The 20,897-nt window shown below is 45.4% G+C and overlaps 1 protein-coding gene across 1 annotated transcript; it reads left to right on the forward strand.

The window, feature by feature from the left end:
• Window positions 1-297: 297 nt before the first annotated feature.
• LOC147684196 (receptor-type tyrosine-protein phosphatase eta-like) lies at window positions 298-3,355 on the forward strand. Its single transcript, XM_086942608.1, has 3 exons — window positions 298-415; window positions 2,920-3,174; window positions 3,264-3,355. Exons 1-3 carry the CDS (start codon window positions 298-300, stop codon window positions 3,353-3,355), a joined length of 465 nt encoding a protein of 154 aa, XP_086798734.1.
• Window positions 3,356-20,897: the final 17,542 nt, after the last annotated feature.

Here is a 20,897-nt window from a genome sequence, read left to right on the forward strand (position 1 = left end):
CAAACTATTTCACCCTATTAGAAATCTATCATGGCAATTCTTCCCAATGATAGGTAACTTCTACGTGTTTTTCTGTAATTTATCTGGTGTAAAAAATATTTCTGACAAATATGTAAAAGTTTCTCTGAGTGATACTTCACGTTCTATTTTTCTATTTCAGTACCCAATGTAACCAACATTCTAAGTTTGACATACATCACCATTGATACAATTTCTTTGAGCTGGCTACCACCGACTGGCAACAAAAGCTCCTATTTAGTGCAAGTTTTAGGAAATCCAGAATCAAATGTAACAACAATGTATGAAAATGTCTCCATCACAAATTTAATACCTGGCAACCTGTACACCTTCAAAGTCTCTGCTGTGGGTGGAAATGGTGTACTTGGAAAAGACGGTGTATTATCGGAATACACAGGTGAGCATCTTCTATGTAAACTATGGATATTTTGATAGATGTACCATTATTAATAGTAATAACAAAATGAAAATGTTTTTAAATGCCAGTGTTAGCTGCCTATATACCTGTAACTGCTGAGGGTAATCCAACTTCAGGAAGCAGAGACAATGCCATATCACCTTCTCAAAATAAGAGATAAAATAGGTGCTAAGTGTCTCCTGCTTTGAGGTTTTCAATTTTTTAAATCTATCCTCAAGAACATTCACAGTTAAAATTCTGTACAACTAATTAGGGCTGGGCGGAATTCGCGTAATCGCGTTAAGCAAATCTCCGCAAAACAGTAAGAAACCTCTGTGGACATGCAGAAATTCTGCGAACATGCTGAATTGCTTGTTCGCAATGCTTTTTTGCTGTTCGCAATTGCTGTTTGCGTGCTCGGGGGGAAATATCTCGCAAACACACATTTTGAGAACGCGAACAAGCCAATAATTTCGCAATGTCGGGGAACGCAGAATTTTGTGCAATTCCGCGATCTCCGCGGAACGCAAAATTACACAAATTACACAAATTCCGCAGACAGTATGGAATTTACCGCCCCGGCCTACAACTAAGATTGACAGGACACACCAAACTGGAGTTTCTTAAGCAGAGTTCTGCTTAGGTTTTTAGTTTAAGCTATTTGATGGCATTTCAAAAGAGAAGTTCATGCATGTTTTAGAAAGTTACTGATTTCTCAGGTATTCTAAAATAGTCCCTGTAGTGTGCCTGATTATTGCACATTAGCAATCGAATTTCTGGAGAAATCAAGAGAATAATGTTTAACCACGAATATTATTTCCTATATTCAAAGTTTTACATGAAGATATGTGAGGAAAAGCTCAATTAAAAGCTATCTTCTATGTTTTTATACATTTTTGGCATCATTGAATTATACAGAAAGATATGTTATTTAAGCTTCTTTCCTGGAAACTAATGTGATCACAATCATGTCAGGAGTGCATTTTCATGCTTTCTCAACAGGTGAATCTATTGATCTAAGTGAATGACCACACATGACTGAAAGTAGGAATATATTGTTCAATTTCAAACACATAAATGCATACACACCTTCCATGCAGGGTATATTTAAACTCAGTCAGGTAATCCACATCTGCAAGCCCCTTTACTGAAATGGTTCCCTCATCACTTTTGGAGTTTTTGCTTTCAAATTATTATTTCTGCTGACTGTGTTGAAATAGAAAGATTTATTTTTGGTAAGCTGGTTTTCTCAGCAGGAAAGTTCTAAACTGATTTTGTTATTATACTTTTCGTGAGAATACCTATTTAGCTGTAAAATTGCTGAACACAAAGTCATGGTTGCACTTTGAATCACCATATATGTGGTTATTTGAATTAAATCCAAATAAGATTGGTTTAGTGCACATTTACATTTAATGAACAAAACAGTTTACTGGTTCCATTTTTATGTGTAAATATAAACCTGGGGTACTGCTGCAAATACCATGTATTCTTCTAATTATGACATAAGACAAAGGATTTCTGTGGGAATATTATTAAAATATAACTATGTATTTTAAATATATTCGTAATACCTTATCTATAGTACGTTGTCCCTTCCTGTTGAATGAAAAGAGTTTTTGCATGCTGTCCTGCGAAATCAGTAAAAAGGAAGAATCATATAATTCCAATTTATGAGAAAAACATTAATACTAGTTAATCCGCTATAAAGTAACAGAGTTGTAATTTTTTTTAAAGACTAGCAAAAGGTATTTTCAGAGCAAGTGATCAGAAATATCTGAAATCAAATAATTCCCACTCCGATACCAAAATCAAAGTATATGTAAACTAGTTAAAATGGATATAATCATTAACTCATTATTCTAAAAGTTCATTTGAACAAATAGAAGGCCATATAAAGTGGATAAACTGCAAGCTATAAAGGGATTTAGTAGAATAGACATTCAAAAAATAACTAGAGCATTAGAAACAATCTGCACTCACTGATTTGAAAAATTCCATCTCATCGAAATATTACATCATACATGAAATAACAATATATATGTACTCATTTGATTTAACAACATTAGATCATTTCTGATTAAGAGCTATTTGGCTAGGCAGGCTAAATGTCTGGCATGTATAAATTACATCTGTACCTAAATTCAGAATCAGTTATACATTTTGGGAAACATTTTCTAGAATTAATGAGACTAAGTTACAGTTGCTCACATTTGGGGGTTTTGAATAAGTTATCATAACTGAAGAGATGTCATTGGAAACATTTCTATGCTCTTCCGGGAATTTAGATTCTTTAGTACAAGTCTCAATTTTTTAATACAAAATCAATGCGCCAGAAGTGTTACAAACTATTTCACCCTATTAGAGATCTATCATGGCAATTCTTCCCATTGATAGGTGACTTCTACAAGTTTTTCTGTAATTTATCTGGTGTAAAAAATATTTCTGACAAATATGTAAAAGTTTCTCTGAGTGATACTTCACGTTCTATTTTTCTATTTCAGTACCCAATGTAACCAACAATCTAAGTTTGACATACTTCACCATTGATTCTATTTCTTTGAGCTGGCTACCACCGACTGGCAACAAAAGCTCCTATTTAGTGCAAGTTTTAGGAAATCCAGAATCAAATGTAACAACAATGTATGAAAATGTCTCCATCACAAATTTAATACCTGGCAACCTGTACACCTTCAAAGTCTCTGCTGTGGGTGGAAATGGTGTACTTGGAAAGGACAGTGTATTATCGGAATACACAGGTGAGCATCTTCTATGTAAACTATGGATATTTTGATAGATGTACCATTATTAATAGTAATAACAAAATTAAAATGTTTTTAAATGCCAGTGTTAGCTGCCTATATACCTGTAACTGCTGAGGGTAATCCAACTTCAGGAAGCAGAGACAATGCCATATCACCTTCTCAAAATAAGAGATAAAATAGGTGCTAAGTGTCTCCTGCTTTGAGGTTTTCAATTTTTGAAATCTATCCTCAAGAACATTCACAGTTAAAATTCTGTACAACTAATTAGGGGTGGGCGGAATTCGCGTAATCGCATTAAGCAAATTTCCGCAAAACAGTAAAAAATCTCTGCGGACATGCAGAAATTCTGCGAACATGCTGAATTGCTTGTTCGCGATGCTTTTTTGCTGTTCACAATTGCTGTTTGCGTGCTTGGGGGGAAATATCTTGCAAACACACAATTTGAGAACACGAACAAGCCAAAAATTTCGCAATGTCGGGGAATGCAGAATTTTGTGCAATTCCCCGATCTCCGCGGAACGCAAAATTACACAAATTCCACAAATTCCGCAGGCGGTATGGAATTTACCGCCCTGGCGACAACTAAGATTGACAGGACACACCAAACTGGAGTTTCTTAAGCAGAGTTCTGCTTAGGTTTTTAGTTTAAGCTATTTGATGGCATTTCAAAAGAGAAGTTCATGCATGTTTTAGAAAGTTACTGATTTCTCAGGTATTCTAAAATAGTCCCGGTAGTGTGCCTGATTATTGCACATTAGCAATCGATTTTCTGGAGAAATCAAGAGAATGGAAAGGGGCGACCACTCGGTCCCCCCGAACGTATGGCGGAGTGCCTCGATCCCCCCGGGAAGCCATTTTTGGGCGGGAGGCGCGTCTCGGCTGGTATGCCCGAAGCGGCGTAGCCGGGGCGCGCCTTTTCCCGCCCTAGAGTGGGCTGGCCTAGACACCGACGTAGCCAGCCCCCGCCCTAGGGGCAGGCAGGGGCGGGTTCTCGCCCGCCCTGAAGACGGATAAAAAGAGACGCAAGACCAGAAGACGTCCTCTTGTTCTTGTGCTCCGAAGCTGCACCTCCTCGCTACCCGTGAGCTCGGGACAGAACGAAGAGCCAATTTTGAGCGTTTTGATCCTTTTCTTTGTCTTCTAGATACTTCGTCGGAGAAATGCCAAAGAAAGTCGCAAAGAGAATGACGACCGACCAGATGGTGCGGGCTCTTTGCAAAGAGGTGTCCGACATAAAGAAACGGTTGGCGAAACGGGACGGGGAGGAGGGTTCGGGCCCTGCGCCGGCTGGAGGGAGACCTAAGAGGCCGAGAAGGGTTCCAGCCGGTGGAGACGTCCCGGTCCCCTCTGTACCGCTCGAGGCGCCGACCCCAGGACCAATGGAGGGGAATCCAATCCCCGTTGTCGTCACCCCGACATCCAAAGAAGACATGCCCCCCGAGCTGGCAGCACAGCTAGCAGCTTGGTTGGGGGATAGTAGTGATGGCGCCACTGCTGCCGAGGCACAGGCGCTGATAAAAGGGCTTCGTGAGAAGAGAGATGCAGCTAAAGTGACTGCGCCGTTGGCGGGAATAGACAAGCCGCAAGCGGCCGAAGCTGCGTCCGGTGCAGGTAAGCGGCCATTGCCGATTGCAAGGGACGAGTCAGCACCCTCTCGTAGAGAGAGATTGGGACAACATGTGCCTTTAGCTATAAAAGAAAAGATCTGGGCTGGGGAGTACGTGAATATTTTCTCCTTGCTTGTTGATCATTATGAGGTGGAGCATGTTAAAAGTCAGAAGGACTTAATGCATCCGAGTGTTTGGCGCGCAAAAATGGCCGCCTTTAAGGTAAATGAGAATATTGGCAACTGGGGCAATGCGTGGGGTATTTTTACATCGATTTTGGGGGAACGTAGGCCCGAGTTGCTTTCTGAATTTCCCATTTATCAATCACGAATTATGGGTTACTCGACAGCGTATCAAGGTAACCATTGGTTTTGTTATGACAATCTGTTCAGGAAAGAAAAAGAACATAACAAGGGTTTGACTTGGGATTGTTACGATTCTGTAACATGGGATAAAATGAAAGAATCAGGAATGTTAAAAATGCCATTGGTTGGGAGCAATGTTGTAGATTACTCCCGCCAAAATGTGGGGACGCCCTTTCGACCAAGTACGAGCACCGACGATCAGTCGAGGCCCGCAGGCAATACAGGGAGGAAGGGTTTCTGCTTTAATTTCAACAAAGGGAAGTGTACCAGACCTCCGGGATCATGTAAATTCAAACATGAGTGTAGTACGTGTGGGTCGTCCCATCCTGAGTCATCGTGTAGAGCCAGAACGGGTGAGAATGGGGGTAAGGGAGGCGCCAAACAGGTCTAAACTAGTCCGAGGGGCGCCTTTACCAACCCCGATTGATACCTTGGCAATGATTCCCTGGCTCAGTGAATACCCGGATCGTACTTCTGCTGGGGTGCTGCGGAACGGTTTTTCACATGGTTTCCGCATCCCGGTGGGGGACTTTCAGGGTGTAGGGATTTGCAAAAATCAACTTTCTGTTTTACAACATACATCTGTGGTGCAAGAAAAAATTCAGAAAGAGGTTAGCCGGGGACGGGTCGCTGGCCCGTTTAGTGTACTCCCGGGACCGGATTTTGTTTGTTCTCCGTTAGGGGTGGTCCCCAAGAAGGACCCAGGTGAGTTTCGTTTGATCCATAATTTGTCTGCTCCACACGGCCTTTCGGTGAACGACGCAATTGATCCAGAAGTTTGTTCGGTGCGATACGCATCGTTTGATGAGGCAGTAGCCATCTTGAATCGCCTGGGGCCCGGGACGTTGATGGCGAAATCAGATATCGAGTCAGCGTTCCGGTTGCTCCCGGTACACCCAGACGATCAGCGTCTTTTGGGATTCGGGTTCCAGGGGTCATTTTACATGGATAGGTGTATGCCAATGGGATGCTCTATATCATGTGCTTATTTTGAGCAATTCAGTACTTTCCTGCAATGGGTGTTCACTAAGAAAACGGGTTTCCGAAATGTAATGCACTACCTTGACGACTTTTTGTTCCTCGGTCCCGCCGGAAATCCCGAATGTGCTCAGGCCTTAGCTGAATTCTGTGTGTTGATGGGTCATTTTGGCGTGCCATTGGCACCGGGTAAAACTATGGGTCCCACGACTTGCCTCGAGTTTTTGGGGATCGAGTTGGACTCAAGGGAGGGGTGTTTCCGTTTACCAGCTAGCAAAGTGTTAAAATTCAGGGCAGCCCTCCAAGTATGTTTGAATGCATCTAAGGTTACACTGCATCAGTTGCAACAATTAGTGGGAAAGTTGAAACTTTGCCTTGAGGGTGATCCCAATGGCTCGCCCTTTTTCCCGCTCAATTGCCCAAGCGATGGTTGGCCTAAAGGAGGGTCATCATCGCACGAGGTTATCGGCTGTAGCGGTTAGCAACCCACAGATATCCCATGCAGAGAAACCATAAGCCACTAACCTTCAGGGACTGGCCGGCGGGGACCACAGCTTGAAGATTAGTATCCCAGTTCCCAAATAATGCCCACTCTCCCTGCAATATGCTCATGCAAAGGACAGAAGGCACTCCAGGAAAAAGGGATGAAACAACGAAGGAGGATGTTGTTGCGAAGTACCCCTCGTGGTCTGGTCACTATGGAAGGAGGTCTTCAGGTCACAACTATTACTGAGGAAACACAAGGGAACAGACCATTAGTTCCCTGCCTACAGTTCGTAGACTAGAAAAGGCTTCAAAGGGAAACTCGTACTTACAAAGAACAAAAAGGGAGATGCCCAAAGAAAAGGATTCTGGATGATGTAGTACCGGTTCGGTATTACTGAGTCTCAAGTGTTCCTTTACCTCCAGGTACCCTGATAGGGAGGATAGGGGTGGCTTCGAATGGCACCTACTAGTTATTGTCACTAGAGGTATGAAACGAAGGACGATAACAAAAGGACTGTAGCTCCACCTCTGGACTACGGGAAACAAACATAAACAGTATCTCTAGCACGGCCGTGCTCTACAGGTTCCTACCTCTAAAGTTCGAGAAGGAAAAAGATGCGGCGTCTTCCGAGCGGGAAGGCAAGCGTCCGCGCACCACTTGATCCGGCGTCCTCCTTGCGGGAAGGCAAGCGTCCGCGCACCACTCTCTTCGAAGTCCTCCTAGCGGGAAGGCAAGCGTCCGCGCACCACTCTCTCCGAAGTCCTCCTAGCGGGAAGGCAAGCGTCCGCGCTCAAGCTCTCTCTCTCTTGACAGGAAGGCAAGATTGACAAGCACGGAGCTACGCTGGGGGATTGCATATATCTCCGTTCCCACAACCACTTCCGGTTTGCCAGCACCCAAGTCTTTCTGGGAGTTGTAGTGTCCCGGCGGTTACCGCCTATTGCGTACCTTTTTTGTCCTTTCGTGGACAACAGCGCTACAGAGCCCCCTCTCAAGGACTGCCGACTCGGCGGTCGACCCGGCTTCCCCGGATGCTCCTCGTGGAAGCGAACCACCAACTCGGGACAATGGAGGTTTTGTTTGGGTTCCCAAGTGCGTTCCTCGACCCCAAACCCTTTCCAATGTACTAGATACTGAACCCTACCCCGGTACAACCTTGAGTCTAACAGTTCCTGCACCTCATATTCCTCCAACCCATCCACTAGCACAGGAGGGGGTTGAACGGGTAGTCTAGTCTCAACGGGGCAGGGCTGGAGAAGGGACACATGAAACACGGGGTGGATATGCCAGGTGCGAGGAATGGACAATCTCATGGCCACAGGGTTTATCACTTCCTCGATACTGTAAGGTCCTATGTACTTGGGTTTTAGTTTGTTGATACCCCGGAGATGGAGATATCTCGTGGAAAGCCATACCTTGTCCCCCACCTCGTACTCTGGCTCAGGACTGCGTTTCGTGTCCGCATGTCTTTTCTGCTTTGCTTGGGCAGCTGCCAGATGATGAATGGCGTCGATTTGGACCGCATGCAGATGAGCATGGTGTTCTTGGATGCTCGGCAGCTGTGATGCTACAGGCCATTCAAAAGGAAGAATGTTCGGGTGATAACCCAAAAGACAAAAGAAAGGGGAGCAGCCCAGAGTGGAGTGTTCGGTGTTATTGTAGGTGAACTCTGCCATCCACAGGAGGGTGACCCAGTCGACAGTGTTTTGTAGGGAAAAACATCGCAAATACTGCTCTATGGTCTGGTTGAGGCGTTCCGTTTTTCCGTCTGTTTGAGGGTGGTAACTCGTTGAGAGCCTGGCATCGATGGTTAGTGTTTTGCATAGGGCCTTCCAGAAACGGGATGTAAACTGCGACCCCCGATCTGTAATGAAAACGGATGGGACACCATGGGCTCTCACGAGATGTTGCAGGATCACGAGTGCCAGTTCTGCGGAGGTGGGTATTCTCTCCAAAGGTACAAAATGGCCCATTTTGGTCAGATGGTCAACAAGGACCAGGATTGTAGTCTTTCCTTGACACAACGGCATTTCAACTATGAAGTCCATTGATACAGTGTGCCACGGTTTGGGAGGAATGGGAATCGGGCGGAGCAACCCAACGGGTCGGTTATGTATCGCCTTGCTTTGTGCGCACACCGAACAATTCCGGACGTATTTCTTTACGTCGTTCCTGAGGTTGGGCCACCAGAAAGACCGCTCTATGGTGGCAATAGTCTTATAGACACCCCAATGTCCTCCCAGCACAGAGTCGTGAGCCCACGTAAGTACCTGCATCTGTAGGCCAGGGTCCGGGACATACAAGGCATGGTGATGATACAAAAGGTCGTTGTTTTGTGTGCGCCCTAGGGGTTCTTCTTGGAGCCATGTTGGGATATCGATGTCCGTCAACGACACTCTAATGTCCTCGAGGAAATCAGTGGACGTGAGCAAGGCAATGGTGCTTTCGGGAAAGGCACCCTCAGACAGAATAGAAGGAGGTTCACTGTGTTCCATGGTGTCGGAGTCTGTGATATCCTGGTTCCTGGAAAGGGCATCGGCCTTCCCATTTTGTGGACCGGGGCGATACTTGATCACGAAGTCGTAATCCGAAAAAAAGAGAGTCCATCGGAGTTGTCTTGGTGTGAGGGCTTTCGCCGTTTTCAAGAACAGAAGGTTCCTGTGATCCGTGTATATTTCAAAGGTATGCCGGGCCCCCCACAAGTAGTGTCTCCATTCTTCGCAGCCCCTTTTGATGGCGAGCAATTCTTTATCCGTGATGGAATAATTGATCTCGCTTGGGCTCAGTTTCTTTGAGTAATAGGCGACGGGATGTATTTGTCCAGTTGTCGGGTGTCTTTGGGACAAGACCCCTCCCAGAGCGAACTGGGATGCATCTGTTTCCAATATGAATGGCAGTTGGGCATCTGGATGGCGCAAAATGGGGGCTTGCGTGAAGCGCTCCTTGAGGGTGCGAAAGGAGAGATCTGCTTCTCCCCCCCACACAAATGGCACATTTTTTCGCAGCAGACAGGAGATGGGATGAATAATCCTGGAAAAATCTTTTATAAATCTCCTGTAATAATTTGCAAAGCCCAGGAAACTCTGCACTGATTTGACGCTCCGTGGCGTAGCCCAGTTCTTGATGGCCTCGACCTTTCCAGTTTCCATCTGGAATCCGTTAGCGTTGATCACGTAGCCCAGAAAGGACACCTCGGGGACATGAAAGAGACACTTTTCAAGTTTGGCGTACAATTCGTTTTGTTGCAGGCGTTCTAGTACTTCGGTGACATGTTGTACATGGTCTTGCATGGTCTCCGAATAGATGAGTATATCATCGATGTATACCATGCATATGGTATCTAACAATCCCCTTAGCACCTCATCCATGAAATATTGGAAGGCGGCAGGGGCGTTGCATAGACCAAAGGGCATTACCCTATACTCAAAGAGCCCAAACTTGGTGCGGAATGCGGTCTTCCACTCGTCGCCTTGTTTTACGCGCACCAGGTGGTAGGCCCCACGAAGGTCCAGCTTGGTGAAATAGCGGGCTCCTTTGATTTGATCCATCAGAACGGATATCAACGGAAGGGGGTATCTGTTTTTGACTGTGATACTATTCAGTGCTCTTTAGTCGATACAGGGTCTCAACTCATCACAATCCTTTTTCGGGATGAAAAATAAAGGGGAGGAAGCAGGGGAAGTGGAATGGCGAATGAATCCGGAGGCCATGTTTTCATCAAGGTATTTTCTCAAATACTGGTTCTCTTTCTCTGCTAGAGCATAGACTCTACTGCATGGAATCGCTGCTCCGGGTAGAAGATCAATACAGCAATCGTACTCACGATGCGGGGGTAATCTCGTTGCCTGCTTCTTGTCAAAGAGTACATGAAACCTTTCATATTCTCTGGGTAAAGAGCTGGTCTTTTTCGGGGTTTCCGCACAGGATACCGCCAAATGATGCGCCCACGGGGTCTCTACGTCTTCGGCTATCTCCTGGAAACTTTTGCAGCAATGTTCCTTGCAGTAGGCCGAGTTCATCGTCACAGTTCGTGCTGACCAGCTTACATCAGGATCGTGGAGTGTCAGCCAGGGCATGCCGAGGATGAGGCGGAACTGTGGCGCCGCTATCAGGTCAAATTGTATGAATTCATGGTGGTCTTCATGCTGCATGCGCAGAGGCACCGTATGTTTGGTTACTGGCCCAGAGGTCAAGGAAGAGCCGTCAACTGCTTTTACGTTTTCTGGCTCCTTCTTTCTCTCCCACTCAATTCCAAGGGATGCAGCATACTCGAGGTCAATGTAGTTCCCTGTGGCCCCCGAATCCAGCAGGGCTTCCACATGAGTGACGTTGTTTCCTGCTATGAATAATGTCACCGGCATGTTTATATGGGCCACCGCTGGCATCATCGTGTTGGCAAGGAGAGAGGAGATCGATGTCTGTCTCACGTCCAACCCAGCGACCTCAGTCTGGGCCGGACTTTTTAGTTTTCCGACGTCTCCTTGGTTCCCATTATAACGGATTTTCTTGACCCCGGGTTTCTCTCCGGTTGTTGGGCCCTCGCTCTGCATTCGCGTATGAAGTGCCCCCCTTTTCCGCAATACAAACAAAGCTTCATCCTTCGTCTGCGATCCCGTTCTTCCGTTGTCAGAGGACCTCGGATCCCACCGATCTGCATCGGCTCAACCCCCTCCGGATTCTTAGGACCTTCCTCCGACGATGGTTTTGGTTTGGGATACCATCCCTTCATGTCGCTCCGGTTCCGGTCTCCCCGCCTTTCCAGGAGGCGATGGTCGAGTTGGACTGTCAGATCTATCAAATCCTCGCAGTTGGCAGGCATTTGGACTACTTGTGATAGGACGTCTTTTAACTCACTGCGTAGTCCTTGATAGAACAACGAGGTGCGTTTCTCCTGGGGCCAGTCTGTTTCAACCACCAGTCTATTGAAAGCGGTGATATAAGTCAAGAGGTCCTGTGACCCCTGGCGTAACGTGATAAGTTCTTTGTCCAAGGACAACATATGAGTCTTGCGGTCAAACAACCTCCGGAGAGCCGAACAGAAATCAGGGAAATGATGCAACACCGGATCATTCTTCTCCATTAACGGGATTGTCCAACTAGCCGCGTTTCCACTCATATAGGACATCATAAAGGATGTTTTGGACGCGTCGTTCTGAAACACCGCAGGCTTGCACAGAAAGTGGAGCCGGCATTGATTGAGGAAGGTCTCAAATTTCTTTGGATCCCCATGAAAGCGTTCTGGAGGGGCAAGAGGAATGCCCGTGTTCTGTATGACATGCACCGTGGGTGTAGAGTCGGTGGAGGACTGAGGTATGGCATTGGGGACCGCGAACCCACCCCCTGATGCTCCCTGAGGAAGGGGTTGAGTCACTGGATGACCAGGGGGAGGCAGAGTTGCTTCTCTGATATAGGAACCTGATCCCTGCCCTTTCCGTACCATGCCCGCTACCTCTCTCCTCATGGTATTCATTTCTTTCTTCATATCTTGGTTTTCTACACGCGATGCGTGTACCTCGTGTTGAAGCGCAGTAAGGCTTTCTACCAGCGAGGCTAACATAGTATTTGGTTCCATGGTCCAGGCTCGGCTTGTCTACTTGGGCTTGTCAATCTGTAACGGTTAGCAACCCACAGATATCCCATGCAGAGAAACCATAAGCCACTAACCTTCAGGGACTGGCCGGCGGGGACCACAGCTTGAAGATTAGTATCCCAGTTCCCAAATAATGCCCACTCTCCCTGCAATATGCTCATGCAAAGGACAGAAGGCACTCCAGGAAAAAGGGATGAAACAACGAAGGAGGATGTTGTTGCGAAGTACCCCTCGTGGTCTGGTCACTATGGAAGGAGGTCTTCAGGTCACAACTATTACTGAGGAAACACAAGGGAACAGACCATTAGTTCCCTGCCTACAGTTCGTAGACTAGAAAAGGCTTCAAAGGGAAACTCGTACTTACAAAGAACAAAAAGGGAGATGCCCAAAGAAAAGGATTCTGGATGATGTAGTACCGGTTCGGTATTACTGAGTCTCAAGTGTTCCTTTACCTCCAGGTACCCTGATAGGGAGGATAGGGGTGGCTTCGAATGGCACCTACTAGTTATTGTCACTAGAGGTATGAAACGAAGGACGATAACAAAAGGACTGTAGCTCCACCTCTGGACTACGGGAAACAAACATAAACAGTATCTCTAGCACGGCCGTGCTCTACAGGTTCCTACCTCTAAAGTTCGAGAAGGAAAAAGATGCGGCGTCTTCCGAGCGGGAAGGCAAGCGTCCGCGCACCACTTGATCCGGCGTCCTCCTTGCGGGAAGGCAAGCGTCCGCGCACCACTCTCTTCGAAGTCCTCCTAGCGGGAAGGCAAGCGTCCGCGCACCACTCTCTCCGAAGTCCTCCTAGCGGGAAGGCAAGCGTCCGCGCTCAAGCTCTCTCTCTCTTGACAGGAAGGCAAGATTGACAAGCACGGAGCTACGCTGGGGGATTGCATATATCTCCGTTCCCACAACCACTTCCGGTTTGCCAGCACCCAAGTCTTTCTGGGAGTTGTAGTGTCCCGGCGGTTACCGCCTATTGCGTACCTTTTTTGTCCTTTCGTGGACAACAGCGCTACATCGGCTGAGGTCCGCCAGGACATGCGGATTTGGTTAGCATTTTTGGCGGACTTCAATGGCCGAGTCGTCTGGAACAAGCCAGCCGTGTCCTCAGAAGAGCTTGGGCTATGGACAGATTCAGCAGGAAGCATAGGCTTTGGCGCCATCTTCGGCACAAAGTGGTCTGCTCAAAGGTGGCCCCTATGGTGGCACGAGAAGGGGCTAACGAGTAATATTGCTTTCCTTGAACTATTTCCCATTCTGGTGGCCCTGAGAACCTGGCCAGAAGGGTTCAGAGATCATTCTGTCGTGTTCTGGTCCGACAATATGACCGTGGTAGAATGCATCAATAGTCAGGCAGCCCATTGTAAATTGATTTTGAGGCTGCTCAAAGAAATTGTCCTACTGTGTATGCAACTGAACGTGGTATTCAGAGCAAAACATGTCCCAGGGGTGATGAATCAGGCTGCTGATGCACTGTCTCGTTTTCACATGCAGGCTTTCTCGGGTTTCCTTCCTTCAGCGGACCCGGAGCCGGCACCCTTCCCCGAAGCTCTCTGGTCTCTCGGTGCCCCGAACTTCGTCACCTCGTGGGAGAGAGTCTAGCACCCAGGACAAGGAAGGCATATGAAGGGGCGTTCCAGGCCTATTTAGCCTTTTTGGGGGCAGAGAGAGGGGGACTTTGGGGTCAGGAAGAGTGGGTAGTACTTTTTCTGATGTCCTTACGTAGGGCTGGGAAATCGGTGGCTACGGCCCAAAGGCATCGTGCCGCCATTTCTTTTGTCGCCAGGGCCCATGGCATCCTGGACCCAACAGCGTCTTTTACAGTACAGAAAGCGCTGCGTGGGTGGCAACGCCTAGAGGGTCGCAGAGTAGACGTAAGACGACCGATAGGTTTAGACAGGTTGTCCCAGTTACTGGCCACACTCCCTAACACATGCTCGTCCCCTTTCGAGACCTGTTTGTTCCGGACTGCATTTACGCTGGCATTTCACGGGGCTATGAGAGTTAGTGAGCTAGTTGCAAGGAACAAACAGGATGTGACGGGGGGCTTGTGCAGGGAACATGTTCAGATCAGGGGTGATGCGATGATTGTCTCCTTTCTCAGGTCCAAGACTGACCAAGATGGGAGAGGGGACTGCACGATCATTCGCAGGAACCCCGAGTCATCCATGTGTCCGGTACAGTGCTTAGAAGATTACCTAGCACGAAGGGTGGCATCATGGGGGGGGACATTGTTGAGGCATGCAGACGCCACTCCGCTGACGAGGTTTCAGTTTCAGCGGGTGCTTGCAATGGCCATTGCCGCAGCGGGCTTGGACCCGGGCGAATTTGGGACCCATTCCTTTCGAATAGGGGCTGCCACTGAAGCTACAGCCAGGGGTCTTAATGTAGAACAAGTGAAACGTGTGGGGCGCTGGTCCTCCAACTGTTATAAGAGGTACGTGCGATTGCACATGTTGTGAAGCTGTAATCATGTACTCACGCTTCTTGTCTTTTGTTTGTTTTCAGTTGCGCAAGCCTACGCGGCAGGGCGGACTGTGCAGTCGACCCAACACCAGGCCAGCGGTCGCACGTCACCGGCTGTGAGGAAGGAGGTGTGGGTCGTGGGCCACTCATACGTGAGACGGGCCGCAGACGTATTCAAAGCAGGTGACATGATTCACGTACCTGGGGAATACGGGTACAGAGTGTCCTTCTACGGAAGGGGCGGTCTCTGTATTGACCAGTTTCAGGAATTTTTTGAGGGTTTGTTAGAGCGGATGAGGTCACCGCCGTCCATAGTCATAGTGCATTTGGGGGGCAATGATTTGGTCACCACCGGTAGACGACTTCTCCTGGAGGCTATGCTTTCCACGGTAAGTTGGTTAGCGAGGAGAGTTCCGGGGTGCATAATTGCGTGGTCTCATATGATCCCACGGAAAGTGTGGCGGGGGGCTATCTCGATCCCTGCTTTGAATCATTCTGTTAGAAAATTGAATAACAAAGTGAGTAGGTTGTTCCGTTCCAAGACATTGCATTCGATCTCGCATAGTTGTATTAATGATGACAGTATGTATCTGGGGGATGGTGTGCATTTGTCGAGGGTGGGGAATGAGTTACTCATAGGTGACTTCCTAGCTTGGTTAAAATCGTTAAAACATGACCTTTAGGTAGGAGTTTTGTGGGGGGTCCGGATAGCCGGTCAACTATCCGGACCTGTGGCGGTAAGGTCATGATCGGTGAGCACTAATTGGTAGATCCCTATGAGTGGGCGTCACCCAACACGGATGGGAGCGCTCGGGAGAGGTGGCCATTGGCCCCTCAATGGGGAGGCGGTCCCGTCTAAGGGCGGGTCGCCGGAAGTAAAGGAAAGGCGGTCAAGGCCCCTTCCTTTGTAGGAGGGGTTACAGCCCCCTCCTGGGGGAATTTCCCGGGGCCAGTGTCATCTGCGACGGCAGATGCGGTAAGTTGTGTGGGGTGGGGGGAGGTCCACGATACCTTCTAGATACCACACACAAGTCTTCGAACGACCTTTAAATGGCGTCGAGTCTTAAGTGCCCCCGTCAAGTCAAGGGAAATTGTTAGTAGTTGCACTTGAGGTAAGCCTCTGTGCTGTCGCCCCTCCCAAGTGGGAGGGGTAAGTCTGGTTAGGGATCTTGACACCGGTTATGACCTTGCCGTTGGCCCTTAAACGTTAGGATGTACAATTTCAGTGTTTCTAGAGAATGTTTTTGTAGGATGCTAGTTCGGCTAGGAGAACCTCTGTATTAGAGAATATGTTAAGGTTAGCCAAATATCGCAATGTGATAATGAAATTGTACATAACATGAAACGTTTAATGTTTTAATTTTTTTTGTTTTAATAAATACGGCCGGGAGGGTCACTCCCTCCCACATCCAAAAACTTTAAGAACTGTTTCCGGTTTCCCTCCTTTTGGGGATTGTGTTGAGAGGGGGTGGCGGGTATCTCAGCCATATGGAAAGGGGCGACCACTCGGTCCCCCCGAACGTATGGCGGAGTGCCTCGATCCCCCCGGGAAGCCATTTTTGGGCGGGAGGCGCGTCTCGGCTGGTATGCCCGAAGCGGCGTAGCCGGGGCGCGCCTTTTCCCGCCCTAGAGTGGGCTGGCCTAGACACCGACGTAGCCAGCCCCCGCCCTAGGGGCAGGCAGGGGCGGGTTCTCGCCCGCCCTGAAGACGGATAAAAAGAGACGCAAGACCAGAAGACGTCCTCTTGTTCTTGTGCTCCGAAGCTGCACCTCCTCGCTACCCGTGAGCTCGGGACAGAACGAAGAGCCAATTTTGACCCACCCACCAGCCCCTGAGGACAGCAAGTCGTTGTGCAATAAAGTGAATTTTTATGAGTATGTTTTACGTTTCGTTTACAGGCTGTGAAAGTATCAGTTTGTTGTTGATCATAATAAAGTATGGTGAATGTCGTGTAAGTTGTTACGATTAAAATGATTTGATGTAGTGTTGCATTTTAAGCATGTTCTTTCGGTCGTAGCGACCAATGTTTTCTTAGGTTTGAGTAAGAATTGTCGTATTTATTTTTGGTAGGCGGTAAGGTCATGATCGGTGAGCACTAATTGGTAGATCCCTATGAGTGGGCGTCACCCAACACGGATGGGAGCGCTCGGGAGAGGTGGCCATTGGCCCCTCAATGGGGAGGCGGTCCCGTCTAAGGGCGGGTCGCCGGAAGTAAAGGAAAGGCGGTCAAGGCCCCTTCCTTTGTAGGAGGGGTTACAGCCCCCTCCTGGGGGAATTTCCCGGGGCCAGTGTCATCTGCGACGGCAGATGCGGTAAGTTGTGTGGGGTGGGGGGAGGTCCACGATACCTTCTAGATACCACACACAAGTCTTCGAACGACCTTTAAATGGCGTCGAGTCTTAAGTGCCCCCGTCAAGTCAAGGGAAATTGTTAGTAGTTGCACTTGAGGTAAGCCTCTGTGCTGTCGCCCCTCCCAAGTGGGAGGGGTAAGTCTGGTTAGGGATCTTGACACCGGTTATGACCTTGCCGTTGGCCCTTAAACGTTAGGATGTACAATTTCAGTGTTTCTAGAGAATGTTTTTGTAGGATGCTAGTTCGGCTAGGAGAACCTCTGTATTAGAGAATATGTTAAGGTTAGCCAAATATCGCAATGTGATAATGAAATTGTACATAACATGAAACGTTTAATGTTTTAATTTTTTTTGTTTTAATAAATACGGCCGGGAGGGTCACTCCCTCCCACATCCAAAAACTTTAAGAACTGTTTCCGGTTTCCCTCCTTTTGGGGATTGTGTTGAGAGGGGGTGGCGGGTATCTCAGCCATATAATGTTTAACCATGAATATTATTTCCTATATTCAAAGTTTTACATGAAGATATGTGAGGAAAAGCTCAATTAAAAGCTATCTTCTATGTTTTTATACATTTTTGGCATCATTGAATTATACAGAAAGATATGTTATTTAAGCTTCTTTCCTGGAAACTAATGTGATCACAATCATGTCAGGAGTGCATTTTCATGCTTTCTCAACAGGTGAATCTATTGATCTAAGTGAATGACCACACATGACTGAAAGTAGGAATATATTGTTCAATTTCAAACACATAAATGCATACACACCTTCCATGCTAGTATATTTGAACTCAGTCAGGTAATCCACATCTGCAAGCCCCTTTGCTGAAATGGTTCCCTCATCACTTTTGGAGTTTTTGCTTTCAAATTATTATTTCTGCTGACTGTGTTGAAATAGGAAGATTTATTTTTGGTAAGCTTGTTTTCTCAGCAGAAAAGTTCTAAACTGATTTTGTTATTATACTTTTCGTGAGAATACCTCTTTAGCTGTAAAATTGCTGAACACAAAGTCATGGTTGCACTTTGAATCACCACATATGCGGTTATTTGAATTTAAATCCAAATAAGATTGGTTTAGTGCACATTTACATTTAATGAAAAAACAGTTTACTGGTTCCATTTTTATGTGTAAATATAAACCTGGGATACTGCTGCAAATGCCATGTATTCTTCTAATTATGACATAAGACAAAGGATTTCTGTGGGAATATTATTAAAATATAACTATGTATTTTAAATATATTCGTAATAACTTATCTATAGTAAGTTGTCCCTTCCTGTTGAATGAAAAGAGTTTTTGCATGCTGTCTTCTGCGAAATCAGTAAAAAGGAAGAATCATATAATTCCAATTTATGAGAAAAACATCAATACTAGTTAATCCGCTATAAAGTAACAGAGTTGTAATTTTTTTTAAAGACTAGCAAAAGGTATTTTCAGAGCAAGTGATCAGAAATATCTGAAATCAAATAATTCCCACTCCGATACCAAAATCAAAGTATATGTAAACTAGTTAAAATGGATATAATCATTAACTCATTATTCTAAAAGTTCATTTGAACAAATAGAAGGCCATATACAGTGGATAAACTGCAAGCTATAAAGGGATTTAGTGAATAGACATTCAAAAAATAACTAGAGCATTAGAAACAATCTGCACTCACTGATTTGAAAAATTCCATCTCATCGAAATATTACATCATACATGAAATAACAATGTATATGTACTCATTTGATTTAACAACATTAGATAATTTCTGATTAAGAGCTATTTGGCTAGGCAGGCTAAATGTCTGGCATGTATAAATTACATCTGTACCTAAATTCAGAATCAGTTATACATTTTGGGAAACATTTTCTAGAATTAATGAGACTAAGTTACAGTTGCTCACATTTGGGGGTTTTGAATAAGTTATCATAACTGAAGAGATGTCATTGGAAACATTTCTATGCTTTTCTGGGAATTTAGATTCTTTAGTACAAGTCTCAATTTTTTAATACAAAATCAATGCGCCAGAAGTGTTACAAACTATTTCACCTATTAGAGATCTATCATGGCAATTCTTCCCAATGATAGGTAACTTCTACGTGTTTTTCTGTAATTTATCTGGTGTAAAAAATATTTCTGACAAATATGTAAAAGTTTCTCTGAGTGATACTTCACGTTCTATTTTTCTATTTCAGTACCCAATGTAACCAACAATCTAAGTTTGACATACATCACCATTGATACAATTTCTTTGAGCTGGCTACCACCGACTGGCAACAAAAGCTCCTATTTAGTGCAAGTTTTAGGAAATCCAGAATCAAATGTAACAACAATGTATGAAAATGTCTCCATCACAAATTTAATACCTGGCAACCTGTACACCTTCAAAGTCTCTGCTGTGGGTGGAAATGGTGTACTTGGAAAAGACAGTGTATTATCGGAATACACAGGTGAGCATCTTCTATGTAAACTATGGATATTTTGATAGATGTACCATTATTAATAGTAATAACAAAATGAAAATGTTTTTAAATGCCAGTGTTAGCTGCCTATATACCTGTAACTGCTGAGGGTAATCCAACTTCAGGAATCAGAGACAATCCCATATCACCTTCTCAAAATAAGAGATAAAATAGGTGCTAAGTGTCTCCTGCTTTGAGGTTTTCAATTTTTGAAGTCTATCCTCAAGAACATTCACAGTTAAAATTCTGTACAACTAATTAGGGGTGGGCGGAATTCGCGTAATCGCATTAAGCAAATCTTCGCAAAACAGTAAAAAATCTCTGCGGACATGCAGAAATTCCGCGAACATGCTGAATTGCTTGTTCGCAATGCTTTTTTGCTGTTCGCAATTGCTGTTTGCGTGCTCGAGGGGAAATATCTCGCAAACACACATTTTGAGAACGCGAACAAGCCAATAATTTCGCAATGTCGGGGAACGCAGAATTTTGTGCAATTCCGCGATCTCCGCAAAACGCAAAATTACACAAATTCCACAAATTCCGCAGACGGTATGGAATTTACCGCCCCGGCCTACAACTAAGATTGACAGGACACACCAAACTGGAGTTTCTTAAGCAGAGTTCTGCTTAGGTTTTTAGTTTAAGCTATTTGATGGCATTTCAAAAGAGAAGTTCATGCATGTTTTAGAAAGTTACTGATTTCTCAGGTATTCTAAAATAGTCCCTGTAGTGTGCCTGATTATTGCACATTAGCAATCGAATTTCTGGAGAAATCAAGAGAATAATGTTTAACCACGAATATTATTTCCTATATTCAAAGTTTTACATGAAGATATGTGAGGAAAAGCTCAATTAAAAGCTATCTTCTATGTTTTTATACATTTTTGGCATCATTGAATTATACAGAAAGATATGTTATTTAAGCTTCTTTCCTGGAAACTAATGTGATCACAATCATGTCAGGAGTGCATTTTCATGCTTTCTCAAAAGGTGAATCTATTGATCTAAGTGAATGACCACACATGACTGAAAGTAGGAATATATTGTTCAATTTCAAACACATAAATGCATACACACCTTCCATGCTAGTATATTTAAACTCAGTCAGGTAATCCACATCTGCAAGCCCCTTTACTGAAATGGTTCCCTCATCACTTTTGGAGTTTTTGCTTTCAAATTATTATTTCTGCTGACTGTGTTGAAATAGAAAGATTTATTTTTGGTAAGCTGGTTTTCTCAGCAGGAAAGTTCTAAACTGATTTTGTTATTATACTTTTCGTGAGAATACCTATTTAGCTGTAAAATTGCTGAACACAAAGTCATGGTTGCACTTTGAATCACCATATATGTGGTTATTTGAATTTAAATCCAAATAAGATTGGTTTAGTGCACATTTACATTTAATGAACAAAACAGTTTACT

This window comes from Lissotriton vulgaris, chromosome 11 (assembly GCF_964263255.1).
Source record: "Lissotriton vulgaris chromosome 11, aLisVul1.2, whole genome shotgun sequence".
Classification (NCBI taxonomy): domain Eukaryota; kingdom Metazoa; phylum Chordata; class Amphibia; order Caudata; family Salamandridae; genus Lissotriton; species Lissotriton vulgaris.

What these genes read in the sequence shown, in the direction of transcription:
- LOC147684196 (XM_086942608.1), top strand. Translation starts at nt 298, where the DNA reads ATGTATGAAAATGTCTCCATCACAAATTTAATACCTGGCAACCTGTAC. An exon ending in TGTATTATCGGAATACACAG is followed by an intron (nt 416 to 2,919) that starts GTGAGCATCTTC and finishes TTTCTATTTCAG; the next exon opens with TACCCAATGTAACCAACAAT. An exon ending in TGTATTATCGGAATACACAG is followed by an intron (nt 3,175 to 3,263) that starts GTGAGCATCTTC and finishes TTTAAATGCCAG; the next exon opens with TGTTAGCTGCCTATATACCT.